This window comes from Sphaeramia orbicularis, chromosome 1 (genome assembly GCF_902148855.1).
Source record: "Sphaeramia orbicularis chromosome 1, fSphaOr1.1, whole genome shotgun sequence".
NCBI lineage: Eukaryota > Metazoa > Chordata > Actinopteri > Kurtiformes > Apogonidae > Sphaeramia > Sphaeramia orbicularis.
In genome coordinates, this window is record NC_043957.1 from 12,250,210 (window position 1) to 12,275,859 (window position 25,650).

General features: G+C 40.3%; 1 protein-coding gene across 2 annotated transcripts in view; it reads left to right on the plus strand.

Moving 5' to 3' along the window:
- Window positions 1-1,290: 1,290 nt before the first annotated feature.
- maml3 (mastermind-like transcriptional coactivator 3) overlaps window positions 1,291-25,650 on the plus strand; it is a 267,593-nt gene continuing 243,233 nt past the window's right edge. Inside the window, exon 1 of one of the 2 annotated variants that reach the window (XM_030146078.1) lies at window positions 1,291-2,499. In XM_030146078.1, the coding sequence (XP_030001938.1) occupies window positions 2,128-2,499 (372 nt within the window). In that variant the 5' untranslated portion in view covers window positions 1,291-2,127. The remainder of the gene's footprint in view (window positions 2,500-25,650) is intronic. The other variant, XM_030145998.1, reaches the window with a different exon arrangement.

Below are 25,650 nucleotides of genomic sequence, written 5' to 3' on the forward strand. Positions count from 1 at the left end.
ACGCGGTGACGTGGGAGTTGGAGATGGCATTAATGAAGTCAAATAAAATGACATTCGCCAGCACTGAAGAAAATATAAACAGCAGAAGAGTGCAAATGTGCATTAATTTATTTGTCGGACCTGATGGAAAGCATTACTCAGAACTAGATCCGTGGAGGAGTGGCTTGATGTCCCGGTGTTCTCTGTGGTTAATGTGCACCTGACAGTCATTAACCTCCATAACTCCTCCATAACTTTTTGAGTTATCTTGCACATTGACAGACAGACAGACAGACCAACGCTGGCAAAAACATAACCTCCTTGGCGGAGGTAATAAGTAAATAAATTACATGTGCAGATATTGCTCATACTTGGGAATACAACAGCAGGAAATAGCAAAAATAAGTAATTAAAATAGCTTGAAATAATATGCATGCATTATAGTGAAGCATATGAGTGTTGTTGTTGTTGTTTTTTTCACTTTTAATTATAATTAGTGGATGTTTTTTGATAGAGAAATAGAATTTATTTAAAAAGGCAGCAAATACAGAAAACTTATGAGTTTTGTATTCATAGGCTTTGATCTAAGAATAAAACATCACTAGAATAAAAAAAAACATCTTATTCTTTGTCCAGGAGTCCATAAACACAGTCCTTCTTAGATGTTTTATTCTAATAGGAGAAAAACCTTGAGTGAATCCCATCATGTATGTTGAGACATAAAGTTTCTGCATGCATACACTGGAAAAATAAATAATCAGGCACCTCAGTATCATCATAAAAGACACACACAATTACTGGTTTCAAGTCCAAACCTCAACAACAGGCTGGATGTACAGCTTTGGAAATGAATCTTGGACCACTGCGATGAAGTAGAGTAAAGTCAATAGACTGTGTGTTTACAAAAGACACGTGAAGTACTTATTTGACAAACTCACCAAGGAAAAAGTCTGTTTTAATTTATGGTAACAACACAATTTTCCTCATAAAATATAAAAATAAAAAAAGAGTACATCGAAGGACCATGTTAAAGGGTTATTGTATAGAATTTATGCAGAAAAGGTTTCATTAATTTTTATTTAGCTTTTTTATGTTTAGTTCATGACACTGAACTTTAAATAAACAACCACACGAAAAAATTAATAGATTACATTAATAATCCTATCCTAATTAACACCAGTGGAAATCACCTATTTTTCTTGGTGTCTGGTCTATCGTTGGGACGAGCCTTCCCAGCCGTCCCTGACTCCGGCCCGGGTTTTCCGGGAGTCCCGCAGCAGGCTACTCACAGCCTCTAGCTGGTTTTTACTCAACTCCTGTCCTGATATCACTCCGCTGGCATGGTGGAGGAGCGGACCTGATTATTGTGATGGTGGCAGGCGGCAGCCACTGACTACAGACTTCCGCCACTGCTTCCCATATCCGCGTTTTACGCCGTCTGGGCTACTCTAGTTGCCTCACGACCGGACTACCGAGGGCGCTTGTGCTCTTCTCTCAACTCTACAACATCACCGGGATTTCTTTCAAACCAAAACTATATGAAATGCAAGTTCACTGGGAAACTCCGGAGCCCGTTCGGTTCAGGCAGCAAAACTTTTTCTCAAAGGACAGCACTGTGAGACGGACACCGGACTGTTGCTGCCGCCGCCACTGCTCTTCAGCGGGACGGTGTTTGTTTATATGACCGTTCAGTGCCTGCTAACGCTCAGACCTTCATCTTATTGTTGTGTTTTTCCTGGTGGAGTTGTTGTTAGCAGCGTGGCAGTGGGCTTATTGTTGAATTCAGTTTGGGGGCTTGCCTGGATCTCACTTTGCCCGGGTGTTAGATGTGTTTTCGGGAGCAGTTTGTTTGAAAACAGTGCAGGGGACAGAGGGGAGGGGGCAACCGACTGTAATTCAGCGGACCTTTAGCTAAGGACTGAGCGTCTCGCAGCCCTTTAAACCCCCGGTTGTTGCTCGCTTTACCGTACACGTACGTCCGCTTACCCGGCTGCTGGGACCTTTACCGCGGCGGAGGAGGAGTGCAGACAGGGACAGAGGACACTAGGTGGTGGAAGTGGAGGTGGCCGGAGGAGGAGGAGCAGGTGGTGGCGGTGAGCTTGACGGGGAAAAAAAGTTCTTCCAAAATAGCAGTCCCTCGGCCCCGTGATGGGGGACTTCGCCTCCCCCGCTGCCGGACCAAACGGCAGTATCTGCATCAACAACAGCATGAACCCGGCCGCTGGGAGCGTGGTCCCCTCCGGCCCGGTGGGCATACCTAAACACAGCACCGTAGTGGAGAGGCTGAGGCAGCGGATAGAGGGCTGCCGGAGACACCACGTCAACTGCGAGAACAGATACCAGCAAGCTCACGCTGAGCAGCTGGAGATAGAGCGGAGGGAGACGGTCAGCTTGTACCAGAGGAGTATGGAGCAGAGGGCCAAGAAGTCCGCTGGCGGCAGCAGCAAGCAGCCGCAGAGCAAGCAGCCGGACCCGGACTCTGCGTCCTCCACGGAACAGAGGAATAACACTCTGATCGCGGTAAGGGCAATCCTCTTAGGCACAGGCGCCCTCTCACTTTCTCTCACACATGTAAACACAGCTCTTACTTAAGTACACACTCCCACTCTGCTATTTCCCCATCCCTCTGTGTCTCCCCAAAAAATTCTTGGACGCCTACACGCTGCAAGCTTAGCCTAATGCTTGTACACCACAGTGAAAACTTGTTGAAAACATGTTCACTGAGTGCTGGCAATTGCTCTGGAAACACACTTTACATGTTCAACACAGGGTGCCAACCAGTGCCTCTGTTTACAAAGCACCCCCCCCCCCCTTTACTGAAGAAATCATGCATAAAATTTGGAGCCGATAGGACTGCCAGCTACTTTTGAGGTATTTGATCAGTGCTGCCATGTGTAAAACAAAAATTAGAAGGACTGAGTTTGTCATAAATTTGTTCCAAGATCAGAAACTCATAAGGAACTTCTTTGACATGCTTTTCTCTTTTTTTCCACTTGCCAGCAACTTCTCCTTTCTTGCACTTTGTTTTTGACTGCAAACTGTTCTGCAAGAAAGCATTTGCATTGCAACATGCTTCCTTGCTCTCATGAGCAGTTCAGTTTATGCTCCAGCCTGTTCTGTAACCTTTGTAACATACATGCAAAATCAACAGTCTCTCCACAGAGTTGCAAATACTTAATCACAGCCAGTCACCTCCTTGCTCAGAGCAAATCTTCTATCAGACTATCAGCAAATTTCTTCAGGTGGCTTTCACAGGTTATGACATTTTTACACTCTAAATGACTTTGTTAGTCATTCATTAATCTTTACTATGAAGTTTTAACATGAAAGATGAGTGAAATCACCTGTTTTTTTTTTTTTTCTAATACTACTAAATCTATAGCAGTGATGCCCTTGGAAATATCACTTTGAAGTCCAATGAATTGATTAAAATTCACAGTAGAATTTACAAGAATGCTACAGTGGTTTCCTGTTGGCAGGGGGCACTGGTCACATATGCACAATTTCATATAGCTGAACTGTAAAGGGTCTGTTTTTTTTGGGACTGTAGATCATGTCTTTAAATGATGAGGTTGTGTGATTTGCACTGAAAATATCACAGTATCCTGATGAATATTGTGATCCTGAATTATCCCATTTTATTACTTGTATTTAGGGGTTAAAGGTGGATGCTGGCAAGTGTAGTGCCTCTTTTTCCACACACATCTCCTGTATAAGAGCTCCAGTATCCTTTTGAATAGACTTAAGGATACATGTTGGGAATGTCAACATTGTTATTCCCTTTTGTTGCTGCAATGATGTCCTGTTCCTCTCCTTTTGAAATGCAAAATCAGAATGTCTCTAATTTTGGAGGCAGCCTCAGTTGTTATTTAAGAGCCACGCAAGCCTGACCGGCTACAGCTTGAGAGAGAGCAGCAGTGATTTTAATAGTGCAGGACCTCCCAGCGGCCCTTGTGGACATTAAACTGAACCGCCCATTAGATGGCCGGCAACAAATGCCTCACGAATGGAGGGATTAGTGCTTAAAGACACAGCGGCATCCTCTGCTCTGTCCCTCTCTGCTCTGCTCCTAGTCGCTGATGCTGAAACTGTGTGCAAACAAAGCACTTGATAGCTGAAACACACGGCATTAGCACCCTTTTAAGGCTACGCTGAAAGTGTGTGGCATTATTGAGCCATGCATTGTAAAGGAGATGAAAGGAAATGAGAGGAAAGTTTGCCATCTCTCTCCTGTTATTCTTTTTTTCTTGTAAGAGCAGAGCTACAGCTAGATGGCTGTATGTAGTCACTGCAGGAGCAGGCCGTCTAGGAAAGCCAAGTATACTGCTGATGTAACTACACATGCATACACAAATACCCAGAGGGATTAAATCTGTAGAGCTTTGGTTACAGTTTGTTTTCGAGGTATAGTGTGTTTAAGTGCAGGCTTACCTACGCCTTAAGAAAAGCATGGTAGCAGTTAAATTAATAATGTATAACAACTTAACAACATAAGGTCAGCATGACAAAAACAACTGTGGCTTTGAGATGTGTGCGCTCTGTAACTGTAGCACTGGTTGGTTTGCAGTGTCAATATACTAAAAGCCATTTGAAGAATGTCAGGAATGCCTAAAATGTACTAAAGTAAATAAAGTTAGTAATAAGCACCTTATTTCTAACAGATTAAACCACATGGGTAATGTTTTTCAGTGTCTGTCTATTTGTAGAGTCACAGCGCTACTAAAAGCTCAATAATAGATTCAGAATTCCTCTGTTCACGCAGTCTTGAGCATTTCATATTGTCATGTACAACACAAGTACACTCTGCTTTGGTCTAATGGTTCTCAGACACACCCACGTAAGGACAGGGGCAAGCCTATAATTATGGAAAGTGTGTGTTTATGTTTATAGACTAACTATTACAATGAGAAGGGAGAGGAAGACACAGGGAACCCAGCTCTGTCTTTCCCACCATTTCTCTTGACTGTAATATTCTTATGGTTACAGTAAATCTATGGCACACCACTGTATTCATAGCCAAAGGTATTGGGCACCTGCAATGTGATATTCCAGGCACAAACACTTGACAGTTCAATTTGGATGAAAAAACTCAGATTCTCATGCACAGCTTTCATCTGATGGTCACTTGCAAAGATACAACTGTCACGTAATGGTAGAGTTTCTCGGAAAACACTTAGTCTCTTGTCTGCTTTTGCCAAATACCTTCTGTTAGTGTTCACTTTGCTAAAATACAAAGTCTGCACCTTTCGTACTTGTAATGAACCTGCAATGAGATGTTTACAGATAAAACAGTCATGTCATAGAAGGTGTGTTACACTTTTAGTTCTGCATTTATAAGTCAGAGAGATTATATTTGTTACCTCTCGGCTGACTGGCCGAAGGGGTATTGCAATCGTTTTGTCGTTGGTCTAATCTAATAATTATCATCAAAAAGATTGGTCTCTTAATATTTTGTTTAGTTTTGATATTTAAGTGTCCCAGTTCAACCTACCAAATTTAATTTTTTTTTTGCCTGAAAAATGTCAAATTAAATGACATGCTGTTGGATGGTTACATACTGTAGCTCTTCTCCTAAAGTAGTATTTTAGTTAAAGTATTTTAACTGGTGCTGGACTGTCATAGTTGACTTTATGGATGACGCAATACAAGTCATTAGCCTGTGTTTTCCAGTTTCCATGTCCACATTATTAGAAAGGTTATTTGGTGATGATTTTTGGTGGGCTTATCTTCCTAGAAACACATTTTTCAACCCACTGGGAACACATTCAAGCTTGTTCATTGCACGTGTTGGTGGAGAGAGAATTAGCAGTGGTAATAATATCACTCTCATGTCATCTGGCTCTGACGCTTGAGGCCAAGCGTCAGAGCCAGGTGGTTGAAGCCACTGTTTCAGAGACTGTATTCAAGCTAGGTGTGCAACAGTACAGGTAGTCCACGGTATGGTCTGTACCTTGGTTTTTGGGCCACGGTTTCGGTTTGGTTTCGGTACATGTTTTGTGTGTAAAGAGAACGGTTTCTTTTCTCCCAAAATTATATTTTTATATTGTATTTTTATTTTGCTTACCAGCAAAAACATAATTTCGCAGTAGGAAGAAATTATATCACTGTACTGAATAAAATAACACTTTCTGTACTAAACAATAAAACACTTTCTAATTCCTTGACTACTTGTATGCCGTAGTATAAAACAGGCACGTGCAGACATAGGGCCCAAAGGTTGCTTGAGCCCCTGCCCGTTTTGCCTCGTTGAAAAAAGTGCCCTTTTGATTTTTTTTTAATCCATAAAGACCCAAATCTCCACCGTTAACCAAAAGTATCTACTGATTTAAACAGTTTATACCTGTTGATCCATTAATCCTATCAGTACATGTAAATAATTGGTGTAAAATGCTGTTTGTTACCTTTACATGGTTGTCAGATATGACCCATTTGGATGTACAGAGGTTTGTAGTGAACATGGAAAGATTGTCATCCTCTACAACATTGATTCACCACTAAAATCCATGTAGTTTGATCAATGACAGTGGATGGACACACTTGTTTTATGTTCAGTTTGATATCTTTGCTGCAAAACTCACTTTTTCTTTTTTTTTTTTTCTGTTTTGATATAATAACCTTTGAATTACCTCTGAGTTTTCATGAATATCTAAATTAAATATATAAAAATATATATATAAAAATACATGATTTACAGTGGAAAATGCAAAATATAGAGGATGATATTATAATAAATGGTAATAAATCAGCTAAGAAAGGTCAAATAAGAAAGAAAAAATTATCTGGGAATTGATTCAAAAGTAGCACTGTGTCTTTATGGGTTCAATGAATAAATTTCTGTTTTGCATAGGGATGTAAAACAAAAGGGTGGTATGAAAACGCCACAGTTATCTACCATATACATTTCATTGTAATAGCGTGTCACAGTATTGTATGTGTGTTGAGTCTAAAGCTGCCTCTTTGTCCTCAGTCTCTCACTGAGGGCTGGGGCTTCCTTGAGAGAGAGAGACAGACAGACGCCGCGGCTGCATCTACACTCCATGTGTAGTTACTGCACAGCTGAGATGGGACTGTGGAACAACTTAAACCTTCATGAGTTACAAAGCCAAACCCCCGTGCTTCCACAACAGTGACAAGCAGTGATTAATCACTGAAATATTCAGTAGAATGCTCAACTTCAAAAAGAGTCGATAGCTGCAGCCCTAGATCATAGTGACTGAAGGCTAAAATTGGGCTTCTAAACTGGAAATACTTTTAAAATTGCTTCACAACTCATTTGATGTTCAGTTCAGTGGTTATCAGCTTGTCCCTGCTCAAAACTATTGTTATATTGTCTTTTAACCTCCAGTTGACCTCTCATATATAACAGTGCAATGATATTTGTTTTAAATTTCCCAACTATTATAGAGGAGGAGCATTTGTATTCACTACACCAAACCCAGAATGTAGAAGGACGTCTTAAAGTGTTGTATGTATGTGCAGGCACAGGTCAGTCACAAAAGCTTAAAAATGAGCACAGAGATCTCCAAACAAGTCAAAAGTAAATTAGTTGTGTTTGTTTTTGCGCATCAGCACACAAGTTCTTTGTTTTCTGTGTCTGTAAGTTGTGGCTGTTAGTCTTGTATGATGCTTGCAAGCTGATGTTGCTTGTCAGAGTTAAATCAAACCAAATTTTATATATACAGTGCCAAATGATAACAAAAGTTATTTCATGACACTTTACATTTAGAGCTGGTCAAGACCAGACTCTTAATAAGCCAGTTCACACTCCAACAGAACCCTCCAGGAGCAAACAATTGGTGACAGCAGTGAGGAAAAACTTAACTGCATTTACTGTGTCTCTCGCTACAATCAGATTCAGGAACAAAGTGTATTTAGTCAACAGTTTTTTGGAAGTGGAAGAATCCATAAAAAGTGTAGATATTGTGGTAATTGATAATGAATTTTTTTTTAAAAGTTTTAGTATTTGGGAATTTCTCTACATGGTCTTGAATTGAAAAGGGCTGGGAACAACTGCCTTTCATGACTTTTTAATGTTAAAAAATCTCCAATTCTGTTATAACTTCTGTCAGTATCTCACATGATGAAAATATGTGTATATTAACATGCACACTATTAGCATTTTCATACAAACATGTGGGATATGACAATATCATTCCAGTTTTATGTAGATTATGTTGACGAACAAAGCACATTTAGAATATGTGTGTGATTTGGTTTCCAGTCACTTGAAGCAGATACAACGATTCTCTCTGGCAGAGATGGATGCTCCAGAGAAAAGTCTCCATTTCTGCTCAGAGGGAGAAACACACCCACTGTTAAACATTATAGCAGATGATGTCAACAGGTTTGTGGATATGAGCTAATCAAGAAAAGTCGACCTTTTAATAGGTGTTTGAAGGAACAAAGTAACTTTGAAAAAAAGAAACCTTGCATGGGGGCATGTAAACAGGAATATTAGTGAAAGATTCCTGTGAAATAGGGATATAAATTTGGCATTTTTCAGAATTAGGGCAAAAACTGGAATATGCATGTAGTCATTGTCCACTTTAAAAAAAAACAAAAAAAAACCCAACCTAATTATCAGCGGCTTACATTTTAACAGGCCAGTTCAATTTGAGCACTTTGTCAAGATCTTGACCAGAGCATATTTCAAGGATCAAACTTTTATGTTCCAGGCACAATGGACCACAATGTGACAGAGCGGTCGCATGCTATTATCTTATGGCTAACAAGTTTACAGCTATGAGGCCCGGGAGCACAGTGAGGGGTTCGTTAGTTCCACAGTAGCTCAGGATGGTCTGTCTTCGGCTCTGCTCGTTCCTTGGCATCCACCTTGCCATGGAATGTCTCTCTCACTCTCACTCACACACACACACACACACACACACACACACACACACACACACTGTTGTCCTGCTCAACTCTTGGCAGCAAAGGCTGGAGTGTGGGCGGGTGAGTTTTCATGAATCCGAGGCCTTCCCTTCTCCCTCCCCCTTTGCTTCCTCCTTCCCTTCCTCCCTCCCTCTGTTCACCCCCTTCTTCGGTTTCAGCGTTAGTGTGGCGCTAATGTAGTGTAGATGGTCCTGGGGGCTATAGCATTGTTAATGTCAGCTAGGACTGTTGCCCAAGTGCTATATTTAATCCACTGAGCTGGCACAGCTGACAATGAGCAGTACAAACATGGACACACGCAGAAGGTGACGTTGATGTACACCAATGACATCAAAGGCATGCTGTGTTTTTTTCTTTTTTTTTTTGCGACTCATCATATGCTAATGTCACAGTCTCCCACTGTTATTTTTTTCTTCAGTTTCTCTCCTTCTATCCTCCTAAAACCAAACATTCAGCACCTCCCTATCTCTTCCTCTACTTTTTCGCACCCCCGTCCCTCAGTCCCCTCATGGACACATACACAAACTGGATGTTTTTGATTTGGGGCGGCTGTGACCATGTTCCCTTCCACCCACGGTTTTTCACATGTTCTGCAGGAACATGCACATGTTCAACACAAGCCCTACTTGAGTAAGTCAGGGCACAGTTTTCTCTCCATTTACGCTGTCAAAGCTCCCATTTGGTTTGCACAAGCTTTTTTAATTACTTGAAGTAGTAGCACATAAAGTTCCACTCTTAGGTTACTTGTTAGAAAGGGTGTACTTTGTTCAATGTAGTTTGCTGTTTGCCTAATAAATGTTTATCAAAGCTCTGGTCTGCGACTTTTGCACTACTCACATTCATTAAGACTGGTTTCGTTTCAGTCCAAATTTTGTTTTTGCTTTCTGATTACACTTTTACACTCACTGACACTCTTCAGCTGTACAACACAGAAACAGTACTGTGCGAAGTATTGCAAAGAATGCTTCAGAATAGTTATTCTATTTCAAGTTTTTTTTTTTGTTTGTTTGTTTTTTACCCCTCAAGCCAAAACATCTGTGGGTTATAGTGCTAATTATAATCGGTCATTAACTGACAGAACAACATATACAACAATAATATGGGAATTCATTTTCCTGATTAAGCTTTGTGTAAGTTCATTAATGTTGACTTCAGCAATACCATGTCACAGAGAAGCACCAGTATTATCATTGTTTTATTTTTTATTTATTTTACCTTTATTTAACCAGGAAAACCTCATTGAGATTAGAAATCTCTTTTTCAAGAGTGTCCTGGCCAAGAAGGGCAGCAGTACATTAAATAGTTACAGACACAGACTTCCATAAATAAAACAAATACATAAAAAGCACATAGACAAGTCAAACCTTCCAAAGTCAACTTTGCAAAAAGTGCTCATGAAATGGAGACAAAGTGAGTCAGGTAAAACATCTGCAGCCAGATGTCTCCCTCTGTAAGCCGTACAACGTCCTCTTAAAAGTGTCCAACAAAACCAGATCCTTAAGTTTCAGGTCTTTTTGTAGTTCATTCCAGGTGAATGGGGCCGCATACCTGAAGGCCTTTTTCCCCTGTTCAGTTCTAACTTTAGGAACAGACAACAAGGAAAGATCCTGATTGTAGTTTATTGTTATTGTGTTTAGGTCTTATTAATCTACTTTCATGTGTCCACACCATGTTCTCAACGTTTGTGACCATTAGGGATGGGAATCGAGAACTTGTTCTTTTTGAGAACTGGTTCCAAGTAGCTCAATTCCTTGGAATCATTTGCTGGCCTGCTTAATGATTCTGCTTATCAATTCCGCCTTTGTTGCGCATGCGTGATGACGTCAAACATATGCTGCATTGTTTTGGTTTAGAATGTAGCCAACATGGCATTGAGACAGAAACGCTCCAAAGTACGGCTATATTGCACGTGAAAAGACGACACCAGGGCCACTTGTAACACTTGCAAAGTGTTTCTTCAGAGGGGGGAAATAACTCCAATATGCTAAAACATTTGTCCACACAGCATGCAAATCATTTGCAGAAATGTCATGTGTTTGATACACTACTTAGCAACAATTGTGAATCTAGTGGCAGAGCAAACACCAGGGCATCATCCAGGCCCAGTTGTGGGTAAGGGGGGGGGGGGGTCTCAAATAAAAGTTTCTAAAGGTCAAATGAGATGGAAAATAAGGTGCACAAACAGCAGGAGACATAGAGGAATTAGTAAAGTGACTTAAAGGGGTCATATTTTGCTAAACCCACTTTTATTAGTCTTTGGTACATTTGTGTATTTGGGGACCATAACGGTTCAAAAACTTTGAATTTGAACCCCCAAGGTGCTTCAAAGCTATCTTTGTATTCATTTTGGCAAAAATTCGAGTGGATTTCTACAACCCCTTTTAATTCCTTCTTAATTTATGTCTTATAACGTTACGTCATGACATTTGCACATATGAGGTCAAGACTTCTGACGAACATTTCTCATAATTGTTTGTCAGCAGCAGTGGTTGTAGTCCATACTGAAAGAAAGTCCAAACTTTGAGCCAATTACCTAAAATAAAAGTGGCTGAATGGGACAGAGAAGCATGGTCAACAACCTTGAGGGGGTGGGGTGTGAAGTGGTTCATTTGCATTTAAAGGCCCAGCGCTCAAAATGACCTTCCTTGAGTCATTACTCAAGAAAAGGGTTGAAGACGGGCCTTTGGAGTTTAATGAAGTACTCAAACCCAAGTGTAGCATCTACAGTTTATGTAGACCACAGGGAAGTGTTTTAAAATGCATAATGCCATTTTAAAAAAGTAAAATATCACTCCTTTAAGTTTCAATTTCACTTTGTACGGTCATATGGTGTGACACCCCCATAGCCCCCCCCCCCCCCCCCGCCCCCCCGAACCAGGCCTGGCGTCTTCTGTTATTATTATTTCTGCATACTGTATCTGCTATATTTTCTGTGCAGAGATGGAAATATAAAAGCCAGTAACTGCAAACAAACCCATTTGTACTCTTTTAATCTCTCACCCAATGAGAATCGATAAGGAATTCGGATTGATAAGTAAAATCGATAATGGAATTGGAATTGTTAAATTCTTTTCAATTCTGATCCCTAGTGACCATGCCCACTTAAGAGACAGAAAGTGTGCCTTTTCATTTAATTGGCAAAGCATACGCTGTACCATCTTAGTAGTTTGTTGTAGCAAGAATGTAAAAGATGAAATCAACGTAAAAGGCATAACAAAATGAAAACAAGAAAAGCACTCGGAGAGCGCAGACCTCCGCCAAGACAGATCTGCCCCCCCCCCCCCCCCCCCCGGATCACCACCAAAATTTAGTCATTTCTTCCTTGTGCCAGTATCAACATTTCCTGAAAATTTCATGAAAATCCATTCATAACTTTTTGAGTTATCTTGCTAACAAACAAACATGCACGCAAACACACAAAGCAAAGTGATCACAATACCTCCTTGGTGGAGGTAGTGATGTGAATCATGGAAATGACATGAAAGATGTAAAGGTTGTACCGTACCGTTGCCTTCCGCTTATCTGAGTTGAGGTCCTGGGGGGAGCCTCAGCCTCAGAGGAGCCCGCGCCCAGACAGCCAACTCCCCAGCCACTTCCACCAGCTCTTCCATCCTCACTAGATGCCTGAACCACCTCAACTGGCTCCTCTCGATATGGAAGAGCAGCGGCTCTACTCTTGAGTCTCTCCCAGATGTCCATTCTCCTCGCCCTATCTCTAAGGCTGAGCCTGGCCACTAGGGTTGGGAATCTTAGTTGTAAGGCCGATATGATATGCATCTCGATACAGCATCTCCGATCGGATATATTAAAGATACGTGTGTGTCACCTCACGATGCGATATGATATGATTCACACCCAAACCCCGATACACAGTGATTAAGCACATTTTGATTCAACACAGTCATTCTGGTAAAACAATATGCAGTGCAGTTCAATGTAAGTGGTGGGCTGAACCCCAGTATCTCGTTTTTAATCGATACCGAGAAGCTGTGTACGATTTCTTTCGATGATGTTATAGTAAAAAATTGTTTACGTTTCATAGAAACTGTTTCCTTTGTTGCCTGGCGCACAGACGTTAAATATAGTCTTTTAAACACCATTAGTTTTGAGCAGGCAAACCTGCAGGACAGCTAAATGATAATGAGCGATTTGGATCATGTTTTCTGGACAACCAAGAAGTAAACAACTCAGCTTGCCTCTCACTGGACTCTCACTTCTGTCTCCTGTTAACACCATGTCTTTGCTATCTGATAAAACAGTGTGTTGTTGGAAAAATCTTATGTTGGATGTACTTGGAACCGATCTGCCAGATGAGACAGACAGTATACAAGCAGTCAAACGAATTAGCTTTGCATTTTAGACGTGTTTTCAGATGCGATGGTGTATCACAAAGGTATGGTACGAATGTTAAAAAATGCAGTAGAATATGTCAATAGTATGTTGTATCTTATGTATGCAAGTTGTATGGTTTTTGACTTTACAGATTATTCAAATAAATTATATCTTGTTTGATGAATAACTTGTGTATCTCTCCTCTCAATCAATGCATTGTAACCTACACAACACACTTAATGAAAGCGCCCACAGCAATCACTCGACATGCAAGTTGTCATCAACACAACTGACAATTACAAATAAGAACACCACATACCTCTGTCTGTCCATCATAGGCAAAAGTTACACACAGTTATGTGACCCCAAACGTGGGAACAAGTCCCTGTACTGCCCACTACCATACAATGTAACACCTCAGTGTGGGAGCCAGCTAGATTTGTTGGAGCACCACAGAAAATCGCATAAATTCCTTTGAAAATGAAGTGCTGTATGCATCTTGTGAATGATGAGAAAAGCCCTGTCCCCCCCTTTTCTGAGACCAGCTGGGCAACGTTTGTGCAGTGTGCACATTCCTGGATGGGCCTTGAGACCAGGGAGAGTGTAAATGCTGAAAATGCTATAGCAGCATTTAACTTAGATGCTGGGAATGCACAAGTGCCAGCTAATCAAGGCTTCCATCGAAAGTGCTACATGCTATTCACAAATAAGGCCCATATAGCAAGAGCACTGAAAAGAAAAGACACCCCAACACAGTGAGGGTTTGTATCAAATGCATATTTTTCATTCTAATTTTCTGTGAGAAGTCTGTCAAATGTTTGTACAGGTGGGATATCTGTGTAACACACTTAGGAGTAGCCTAGAACCTCATGGATTAAGACTCTTCACTCATAAACTGCCAGTCATAAAATGTTGGTGGCCATCAGCCTGGTGAGCACAGCAAGCCATCTAATCTGTGAAATAATCTAGAGGTCAGATTGAAGCAACTACTGTAACTGAGTATTGGAATAAGGTAAATATGACAAGGTACAAGTGCCTAGAACAGTGGTTCTTAACCTTGTTGGAGGTACTGAACCCCACCAGTTTCATATGCGCATTCACCGAACCCTTCTTTATTAAAAAATAAAATATGATTTTTTTCAAATTCAAGACACAGGCATATGTTTTACTGGTGCACAAAATGAACCGTGCATTAACATCACTGTGTTCAAAGAACAAAACCAATACAGTGCGTGAACTCACAACAAATTACATACCTTTTCACAAAGACATGACCTTTTTTAATACTACCACACTGAAATGGTTTTAATTTTTTACCTTTTGTATTCCAATAATGAACTTATTGTATTTATGCTATTTATCATTTTTAACATTTTAACACACACCCATCACCTAATTTCCATCAGGCTACAATAATAATGAATATTTACTGCAAATCAGTGTGACTGATGGCTTTAGCGTAATACGATTTCTCCATCCGCGATGGTGCGTCGGTCGTCACATCAACTGACCAGTGCGGTGACCGAAAAATGTAAACAAACATGGCTGCCTCCGTGGTTAACAGGAAGTAGCCAAAGTCATAACAACGATGTGGAAAATACTCAAATAATTAATCGTCAGACGAGTGGAAGAGATTATAAACACTTCCGGATGTGTTGTAGTGCTATAAGCAACAACAATACACCGCGTATATTGGATGTCAATCAGAGAAAGAGTCTCCGAAGCCGTTTGTTTACATACACGGACCTAGCCCGACACACACACCCAACTAATGAGTCGAGTGTGTGTCTTGACCTCCGCCGAACCCCTGAGATTGACTCACCGAACCCCTAGGGTTCGATCAAACCCAGGTTAAGAACCACTGGCCTAGAATAAGACAGGTACTCACCACATTACAGTATTTGATGAGCTTTATTAAGGCACATAGTACTATAACAGAGCAACGTGTAAGAGCAATATTTGACGCATGTAAAGACAGCAATTTTAGGATGATCACATCCTTATATAAAAACCTAAGTGACAATAAAATTAAAACACAAAAAAATCATAAATAGGAGAAAGAATTTAACATTATTATTTGTGGTAGACATTGGCTAAACATGTGAAGGATTCATCAAACAACCACCTGCTCTCAGACATGGAGGGACTTTGCCTGGAAGAATCTTGTAAGTTTTTTTTATTACACCAAAACTGAAAAGCAAACAGCTACAGATGCATCAAAGATGCTGGTGTGAATGTGATAAAGTCGATGTAGACCATTCACATATATTTTGGGAAATGTCCAAATATTAATGTGTTATGGAAGATGATTGGTAATGGACTGTATCATGTATTGAGATATTCAATTCCACTGAGTCCTGATATTTTACAGAGTGGGTGAAAAGTAAGTAGTCATTAAAAATTGGTAATAAAATCCATATTCCTATTGCAAATTTATTGAAATAAATAATACATGTTCTTTATTACTTGGGAAAATGAAAGTAAATCTTCATATTTCAACATAAGCACTGGTGGTGTCAACCTCAAATGGCCAGGGATGGAATGAACAACCTTCTGAAGGACGTCACCTGGAATGTCACTGAGAACCTCCTGAATCTGTGAAATAAGAAATAAGACGATAACAAAAAAGAAATCCCCATTAGTGTAGTCTGTTTAAAAAACGTTTTTGTCATGATTTCAGTGATACAAAAAAATTTATAAGCAATTTCTAAAGCCTAGTTACTTTTCACCCACTCTGTATATCTGTGTAATTTTCAGGACACTACCATTCTTAAAAAGGATGAATATTTGGTTAAAATATTGTTAATAGCAAGAATCTGGGGTCCTTTTCCAGCACAATATATAGTGCTTTTGTTTACTTTGTTTGTTTGTACTGTTCTGTAAAATATGACAATGGTAAAAAAAAAAAAAAAAAGATATAAAACCGTTTTAAGTTCAAGCCTTTGACTATTTAATTTAATTTCATCGTCTAGTTTGCAATTGAGTTAGCGGCTAGCTTGCTGTAGAATAGCAGATTTCACGGCTATTGTTGTCACCACCTTAACGCATTCAGGGAAAAGCATGGCAAACATGGCTCACAGTCTTTGTATCCTATAAAAAATAACTACAAGAATATGCACATATTTGAGGTATATGAAGTAATTATGAAGCAAACCATACCTGAACGTTGTCTCAGGATGATGAGTGCATCTGCAGACTGCTTGTGTCCTGGATCTGGGATGATGCTCTTTCAGTGAATGACGCGATTGGCCAAAACAATTACACAAGCTAACAGCATGAATTCTGATTGGATCTTATCCCAACACACTTTTGCAATATGTGTGTAAAGAATTTTAATTATTATTCTTTAATGAGCAAACGGTCAGCTGGGAAACAACCAGGAAGGCTTTTCAATTTATTTTAGCAAGTTGTTTTCAGCTAAACAGCTAAGAGGTATTGATCAACTTGTGAACAGAACGAGACAGACTGACCTGGCGCACCACCTAATGAGCTTGATTATTTATTTATCAAATAAGACCATGACTTATCACAAAGTGGATTTTGTGCAATTTCAGAGCATGTGCCTCACGTACAGTCAGGTGAAAAAGTTAGATCTTTGTTTCCAAAGTTATTTCTCTGCATGTTTCTCACACTCAACTTCTTGCTCCCTTGCCGAGTCAATTTGTAATGCAATGTATTTGTGAAAAGTTCTGTCACTTTAAGAGACACTTGCGCAAGGTATTCTGTGCACTTCTTCTATGTACAGTTAGATATGTATGTCACTGTTTAGGGAAGTATCTCCAGTATGTACGGCAGTGTTAAATGCAGTTGATATAGTAAAAAGTACATGTTAAAGCTGCAGGAGACTTTCGTCACCAATTTTTCATCAAATCTGTAAAACCCCAGTCATAGCCAAAGTATCCGTAAGTCTTTCTGTGATTACTCACCTGAATCTCTTCCCTCACGGTGAACAATTTTGAAGTGTACTCCACCATAAACAAACCATTTGTTTACAAACCGAGCTGGTAGGTAACTCAGGCATTTTCGGAATTTTGTTGCGATGTGCATTGTGGGAAGTGGAGGTTCATGTAGCTGCCTGACAGCGACAGCACAACCATATGACATCATACGGCTGCAACAAACACGACACGGAAATGGCTGAAATGTGTTTTTTTGCAGCTGCCGCTTCGTGAGGCTTAGGCTATGAGTGGGGTTTTACAGATTTGATGAAAAATTGGTGACTGAAGTCCCTCGTGGCTTTAAGAAACCACACATTGTCACCTCCCTTCTAAGTCTGTCAGATTCAGATACAGACATTACAGTATTCATCTGCAGCGCTTGTGCCATAGTGCATCCGCGGAGTTCAGACTGTCGTGTGCAGTGTACACATCTGTGGCACATGTTAATGTGGGTCTGAAGAAAAGAAAAACTTTACCCAAATAAATAGTAACACTTTTAAATGCATGTAAAAATATATTCTATTGAACAGATCAAATTTTATCAGTACAAACATTCAGTAACCGATGCATCGCGATATCATTCCAAACTTTTCATTCACCCACAGCTTCTCTATCGGTGCACTCGGATCGTGTTTGTGTGTTGGCGTATCGATACGTATCAGAAAATCTTCCCATCCCTACTGGCCACTCTGCGGAGAAAACTCATTTTGGCCCCTTGTACTCGCGACCTTGTTCTTTCAGTCATTACCCAGAGTTCATGACCATAGGTGAGAGTCGGAACATAGATCAACCGGTAAATCGAGAGGTACGCCTTCCTACCTCTTCACCACAACGGACTGTTTGTAGCAAGACAAAAATGCTGTTTAAAGATGAAAGTGACATAAGAAAAAAAGAGACTGAAGGACAACTCTACAACAGCAGTAAAGTCAATCATGTAGTTTTGTTTATTAACATTTGAGTAAGTGTATTTTTAGTGTAGTAACAGTACCTGTTAAAAAAAAAATAATTGCAAATTGCAGCAAATTACATTTATTCCACACTCTTTAGAAGATGGAAGAGAGCATCAAAATGTAGATGTTATGGAATTCATGATGCTTTTGTGTGAATTTTGGGTCAAAGAAGAACCCATTTTTGACTTTTAGGGTTTTTGGCTGAAAAAGTTTAGGGATCACTGGTTTTATACAGAAAAGAACACTGAGGATGCAGCAGGTTCTTTCACCAAAATGCTGAAAAATATGAAATGCCACATACAGTAGGTGTCACTTCTGCAGTTTTGCTTGAGAGGGGAGTCTTGTATCACTATGTATTGTAAACGAGAGATGAACAACAATGTTCTACCCATACATACGACGAAAAGACGGTTTTCAGTGTGGCCTCAATGTTATTAGAATGTCACAGGCTAATCATTAACAAAGTGATTTTAGTGAAAATATGTGACAACTAGAGGAAGTGCTCTTGTAACTCCAGGGTAAGTGTGCTGTTACTTTATTTGGATTCAGTTAGAATGGTGGTTGTGTGATCTGTGTGTAGCATCGCATTAAAGAAGCATCTGAATGGCAGTTTAGAGTTTACATTATTGATAGCAGACAATCAGGAAGTCACCATTGTTCCCTCACTCCCTGTGTACTGTCTTACTCACTCAAACTATAAAACGGTCAAATATGAATGAGGTTGTTATCAGAGATGCCTAGATCCTCTGTGATCTGCCACAAGTAAGAGAGAGGGAGAGAGAGGGAGAGGGATCACGTGCACATGTGCATTAGATTCCTCACAAATGACAGTATTTTTGCTTAAAAAATTATGACAAAGTTGCAAAAGCATTTCTGGTAATGTCTCAAACTATCTGAAAGTTTTGGGATATGGCAGTGTGTTACATACAATATATATTATGATGAAGATTGTGTGAAGTAGGATTATCAGCCACCAGTTAGTCATCTGTCTTCCAGTTAGGTATTCTGTCTGTGTAATTAGTTTTTCAGTAGCTATTCTAAAATGATGACCTAAAGTAAATTCTGAAATGGTCTACCCACTCTCTGCAGTAGTATTAAATAAAAACTGAATTGTATCACATGGCAGATAGGTGACCTAAGAAATACAGTGCTGCAGCAGTAACCACTCAGTGTGGACTGTATGTAAGTATGTTTGCTCAGGGCTGTAGTCAAGTGGTAGCACTACCCTGTGAAGAAGTGGTTAGCCAACATCCCTTCATACTGGGATCCACAGAGGTAACCATGATGGTCAGTTTTAGTAAAAACTATGAACTAGACCAGTTCCAAATTGTCCAGTCCATCAATATAGTATTAGTAATACTGTACAATGTAATATATTTAATAAAATGGTATTAAAATAGTATAGGCATATTGCTTTCTCTTATGGATGTGTCTGATAAAGACTGATGACAACAGTGCTAGTTGCAATAAATGATTATTTGAGTGGAAGCACCTGCAGTAGAACTGTAACATCTTTCAATGCTAAATTTGCATTGTTTCTCACTTCCAACTCTTTTCCACACAGAAAGTTGATCAAGAATCAAAAAGGCAATAGAACAGAAATGGATTACCAGAATTGATGACATGTCAATAAAATCAATCCCTTGCAACATTTGATAGAATTACCTTCCAAAGCTATTACTGACTGGACTGGAAAATATGGAAAACTTGAGACTTTTTGAATTTCAGAACTTAACTTGAAATTAAAAAGTTTTCACCCTTTTCAGCATTGTTTACATCATTATTTTCCTCCTCTGAAATTAAATCTATCTATCTATCTATCTATCTATCTATCTATCTATCTATCTGTCTGTCTGTCTGTCTGTCTGTCTGTCTCTGTTTGTTCTTTAATTTCTTTAAATCACAGCATGATGTGTTGCTATTTGACACCTTTTACCCTACTTCAATTTGTCAGTTATGTTCTATTTAAGCCATTTCTTGATGCAGCTGGTTTAGCAGTTATCAGGCCTGAATGTGGCTAGTGAAATTGAACTCAGTTTTTTACTCGGGTCGCCCTTGTTTCATATTATCATTTCCTTGAGAATCTGAAAGATTTAAGTATGACAAATATGCAAAAATCTAAGAAATCAGGAAGGGGGCAAATACTTTTTCACATCACTGTAAGCTGAAAATGCATAAGATGACAAAGTCTTGGTTCTGTCCGGTAACTTGCGTTATAGCCCATTATCAAGTACGTGCGAGTACTAAATCGCTGCTCCATCAGTCAGGCATGGTCAGCAACATGTTTCCTCCTTCATGGGCCGTTCCAGCACTGGTAGTGATGCAGAGTCATTGATTTGTCCAATTGGCTGGGCTGCAATGGACTGGTCACCGATCCTGTGCAGCAGACACCAGTCTGAGATGACACATTATCAGACTGAATAGGTAGCCATTTACACCCATTTCCTCAAAATTGCAAGCCATAGTTTGCCTCTTGAACACCTGCTTTCCACTCAGTGCTGCTCACTGACTGCAGCTTGTTTACTTGCACTCAACCACCTGGACTCAATGAGGGTACGTCATTTTCGGCTGGCAATGGCTGTTCTTCATAGGTTCTGCCCCTGCACATAATCCATGTAATAAAGAGGCCCAGTGTGATGCATTTATGGCCATTTTTTTCCTGAATTTGCACCCCTCTTGCTTATAAGTAATATATAAAGCACTATTAATGTTGTAAGCATGACCAGTACTGGTACCCTTTAAAGATATTTAATTACAGACATTACAGGATCATAAACGTTGAGGGAAGGACATGGGTATATTGGGCGATTATTCATCTTTTTGTATTCCCCAGTTTTCATTATTACAACAGCCTTTGAAAATTCACTATCTGTTGACTTCTAGAGTAAGACTTCTCAAGCAGCAGTGGAAAGGAAATGTCACTTCTTTTACTGGCAGTTGTCAGTTTCCTTTCAGTGGTAGACACAAGCCCTGTGACCTTTCAGTTATGGTTAAAGTCAGGGTCAATCTGGACAAGTGAAAAAAAAATACTCCCCTTTTCAAAAATTTCCCTAATTTGCACCCCACCCCATTATTACATCTCTCTCCTTTACCTCCACATATACCTCATCCGAATCAGCATCCTTTTCTTGTTTTCCTCACTGCTTCGCCATCTCTAGCTCACCCCTCCATTCTTACCTTCATTTGACCTTTCATTTTTTAGGCCCGAGCCGAGTAAAGCCGCCGCAGGGCCTATTGAGTCTGCAGTGGGCGCATGGGGACGAAATCGCCAGTGATGCGGTCGCCTTTCGCCACTGTCGCCACTCTCACACATATTCACATTCACGGCACTGAGACCTTTCCGAAGATGTACATGACATGCACAAATCGCACATTTACACCTGCACAGAATGAATGGGAGTCAATGGGCCATGCCCACTCGGGATCAGTCACATGTGTGTAAGTGCACGACACGTGACATCTGACCCCACATACATGTAGGGGACCTTGAGAGCTTTCAAATAAGGCCAAATACGTGGTTGCCACGGAAACGGCTATATTGTTCTTGCTCAGATTATTATTATTATTATTATTATTATTTTTTTTTTTTTTTTTAGGCCCAAGCTGAGTAAAGCCAGCGCAGGGCCTATTGAGTCTGCAGTGGGCGCATGGGGACAAAATCGCCACTGTCGCGGTCACCTTTTTCTTTCTCCTGCGCTTTGAGCTCAATTTTGATCCCCTGAACCTTTATGAAAACTCACCAAATTTTGCCCAAAATTCAGAAATGTGCAAAATAGAATTTTCATATAGGTTTCGTAGATGTCGGTAAAGAAATGTTGCTGCAGCGCCCCCTTGAAAAGTAGAAATGCATTACGTCAATGGGAGCCTGTCCAACATAAAGTTTGTCGTAGCGCCACGAAAATCGGTACACAGATTCATCATGAGGAGACAAACAAAAAACATTATTATGGCCACGCCCCTAAACCAACCAGAAGTCGGCCATATTAGATTGAAATTTCCGAAATGCTGAGTCAGCGTTTTCGCTGACGTTGTATTTTAACTATCTTCTCCTTGGCCGTTTGGCCAAATGAGCTCAAAATCGGTGTACAGTATCTAGAGAAGTGGGGCATCAAAAGTTAGCCGAATTTTTGGGATTGGTGTCACCATTTTTGTGTGACGACGTCGCAAACTTTGCAAAGTTTCTTCGGAAATTTACCATTACAACAATTGCTTCACCTCAGATATACGAACACCGATTTGGCTCAAATTTGACTCAGACGTCCATCTCCCAGGCCTACACCCATGTATTAAAAGAAATTGAAATTTTGCACTATAGCGCCCCCTACAAATGTACATTTACAAAGATGACATGAATTCGGAGATACAAACACCGATTTGGCTCAAATTTGACTCAGACATCTGTCTCCCAGGCCTACACCTATTTGTAAAAAAAAACAGAGATTTCGCACTACAGCGCCCCCTACAAGTTTTTTTTTTTTTTTTTTTATTTATTAAAATTGCTTTAGTTCGGACATACGAACACCAATTTGGCTCAAATTTGACTCAGACGTCTGTTTCTCAGGCCTACACCCATTCATCAGAAAAATGTGAAATTTGGCGCTATAGCGCCCCTTACAATTTTACCTTTATGAAAATTACTTCACTTCAGACATACGAACACCAATTTGGCTCAAATTTGAATCAGTTGTCAATTGCCCAGGCCTACACCCATTTATCAAAAGAAATTGCCATTTCGCTCAATAGCGCCCCCTACAAATTTACCTTTACGAAAATTACATCAATTCGGACATACGAACACCGATTTGGCTCAAATTTGACTCAGTGGTACATCTTGCAGGCCTACACCCATTCAGCAGAAGAAATTTAATTTTAACTGCATAGTGCCCGCTACAGATTTACTTATACAAAAATCCCTTTAGTTTGGACATACAAAGATTTGCCTCCAATTTGAATTAGTTGTCAATCTCCCAGGCCTACACCCATTCATCAGAAGACATTAAAATTTTGTGCTAGAGCACCACCTGCTGAATGATGGACGTACTTGTACTGGACGTGCCCGTGGCGAGGGACTTTAGATGCCGCTTGCGGCTTTAATTTTTTCTTCTCCTGCTCTTTGAGCTCAAATTTGACCCCTTGAACATTTACGAAAACTCACCAAATTTTGCCCAAAATTCAGAAGTGCAAGAAATTGAATTAACATATAGGTTTCGTAGATGTTGGGAAAGAAATGTTGCGACAGCGCCCCTTTGAAAAGTGGAAATGCATTACGCCAATGGGAGCCTGTCCAACATAAAATTTGTCGTAGAGCCACGAAAATCGGTACACAGATTCATCATGAGGAGACAAACAAAAAATATTATTATGGCCACACCCCTAAACCAACCGGAAGTCGGCCATATTGGATTGGAATTTCCTAAATGCTGAGTCAGCGTTTTCGCTGATGATGTATTTTTACTATCTCCTCCTTGGGCGTTTGGCCAAATGAGCTCAAAATCGGTGTACAGTATCTAGAGAAGTGGGACATCAAAAGTTAGCCAAATTTTTTGGATCGGTCTCACCATTTTTGTGTGACAATATCGCAAACTTTGCAAAGTTTCTTCGGAAATTTACCATTACAAAAATTGCTTCAGCTCAGACATACGAACACTGATTTGGCTCAAATTTGAATCAGACGTCTATCTCCCAGGCCAATACCCATTTATTGAAAGAAATTGAAATTTTGCACTATAGCGCCCCCTACAAATGTACATTTACAAAAATGACATCAGTTTGGACATACGAACACCGATTTGGCTCAAATTTGACTCAGATGTCTGTCTCCCAGGCCTACACCTATTTGTTTTAAGAAATTGAAATTTCGAACTACACTGCACCCTACAAGTTTTTTTATTTTATTTTATTTTTTTATTAAAATTGCTTCAGTTTGGACATACGCACACCAATTTGGCTCAAATTTGACTCAGATGTCTATCTGCCAGACCTACACCCATTTATCAGAAAAATTTGAAATTTGGCTCCATAGCGCCCCCTACAACTTTACCTTTACAATAATTTCTTCAATTTGGACATACAAACACTGATTTGACTCAAATTTCAATCAGTTGTCAATCTCCCAGGTCTACACCCATTTATCAAAAGAAAATGCCATTTCGCTCAATAGCGCCCCCTACAACTTTACCTTTACAATAATTGCTTCAATTTGGACATACAAACACCGATTTGACTCAAATTTGACTCAGTGGTACATCTCGCAGGCCTACACCCATTCAATCGAACAAATTGAATTTTGGCTCTATAGCGCCCTCTACAGATTTATTTATACAAAAAAATTTTCAGTTCGGACATATGAACACTGATTTGTCTCAAATTTTAGTCAATTGTCAATCTCCCAGGCCTGCACCCATTCATCAGAAGACATAAAATTAGGTGCTAGAGCGCCACCTGCTGAACGATGGACATACTTGTACTAGGCGTGCCCATGGTGAGGGCTTTTAGATGCCGCTTGCGGCTTTAATTTTCTTTCCTTTCTGTGAGCTGCCCTCCCTGCCTACCCCCGTCCATCACTCAGACCTGCCTGTGCTTTTCTTGTCCTCTCCCTCCCTCCCTCCCTCCCTTGCTTGCTCCTCCAGTGCTCTAGGTTCAGTCTCAGCTAGCAAGCTTAGCAATCTAAAGCTCTCTCAACACTGGTTGGTGGCAGGGAGAAATTCAGCCCTAAGAGGGAATTACCTACCACATGGACTCTGGCAACATACACAGTCATGTATACACAGGCTGAATGTATAACAACGTACACTGTTCATAAGTACATCTGCTCAATCACAAGGAAAAAGGTCTCTTTTGTCAGCAAACCCTGATTATCTTCCTCTTACATGTTTCAGTGTTTGTTCATGAGACCTCTTATATCATCTGCCTCTTCCCTCCTCCTTTCTTAAAATGACATTTGTTGTTCTTTCTGGAGTTGGCCAGACCCCCCGCACCTTCCTATTGAGCCGCTGTCATGAATTTTTTATGAATGTTTGCTTGTGCAAGTGTGTGTGTGGGGGCCCTCAGCTGCATCAATAGCCATTAGTGCAGCAGCTGGGGTAATTGTGCCACAGTGTTTGCAGTGCAGGGAAAAAAACCCACATTATCTGATAATACTGCAGAGGGCAACATGAAGGGAATGATGGTGCGAGAACATGGTGGGGGAAGAGCAGAACAACGTGAGACAGGATATTGACTGTTCAGACATGGTTGCCACATATGTTGTTGTGTAGATTTATACAAATTGATTGCAGACTCGAGATCCTATGGCACTGCAGTGGCACCTACAAGTATGACAGCTGACTGAAGCTCTTTTCTCTGGCTTTTTTGGACAGTGGATACTGGTAAATTGTCATTCTCCCTCAAGTCCTTTTTAAGGTTGAACTTCATGTCCTCCATGTCCTGCTGTTTCCTCCAAGGTTGAGAATAGGCCTGCTAATGGACATGAGTGGTTAAGGGTTAGCCATGGAGCAATGAGGCAGTTTAAAGATTTAGGAATCAAATGTAATCTGTGAGAAGTTAATCCTCTAGAGTCG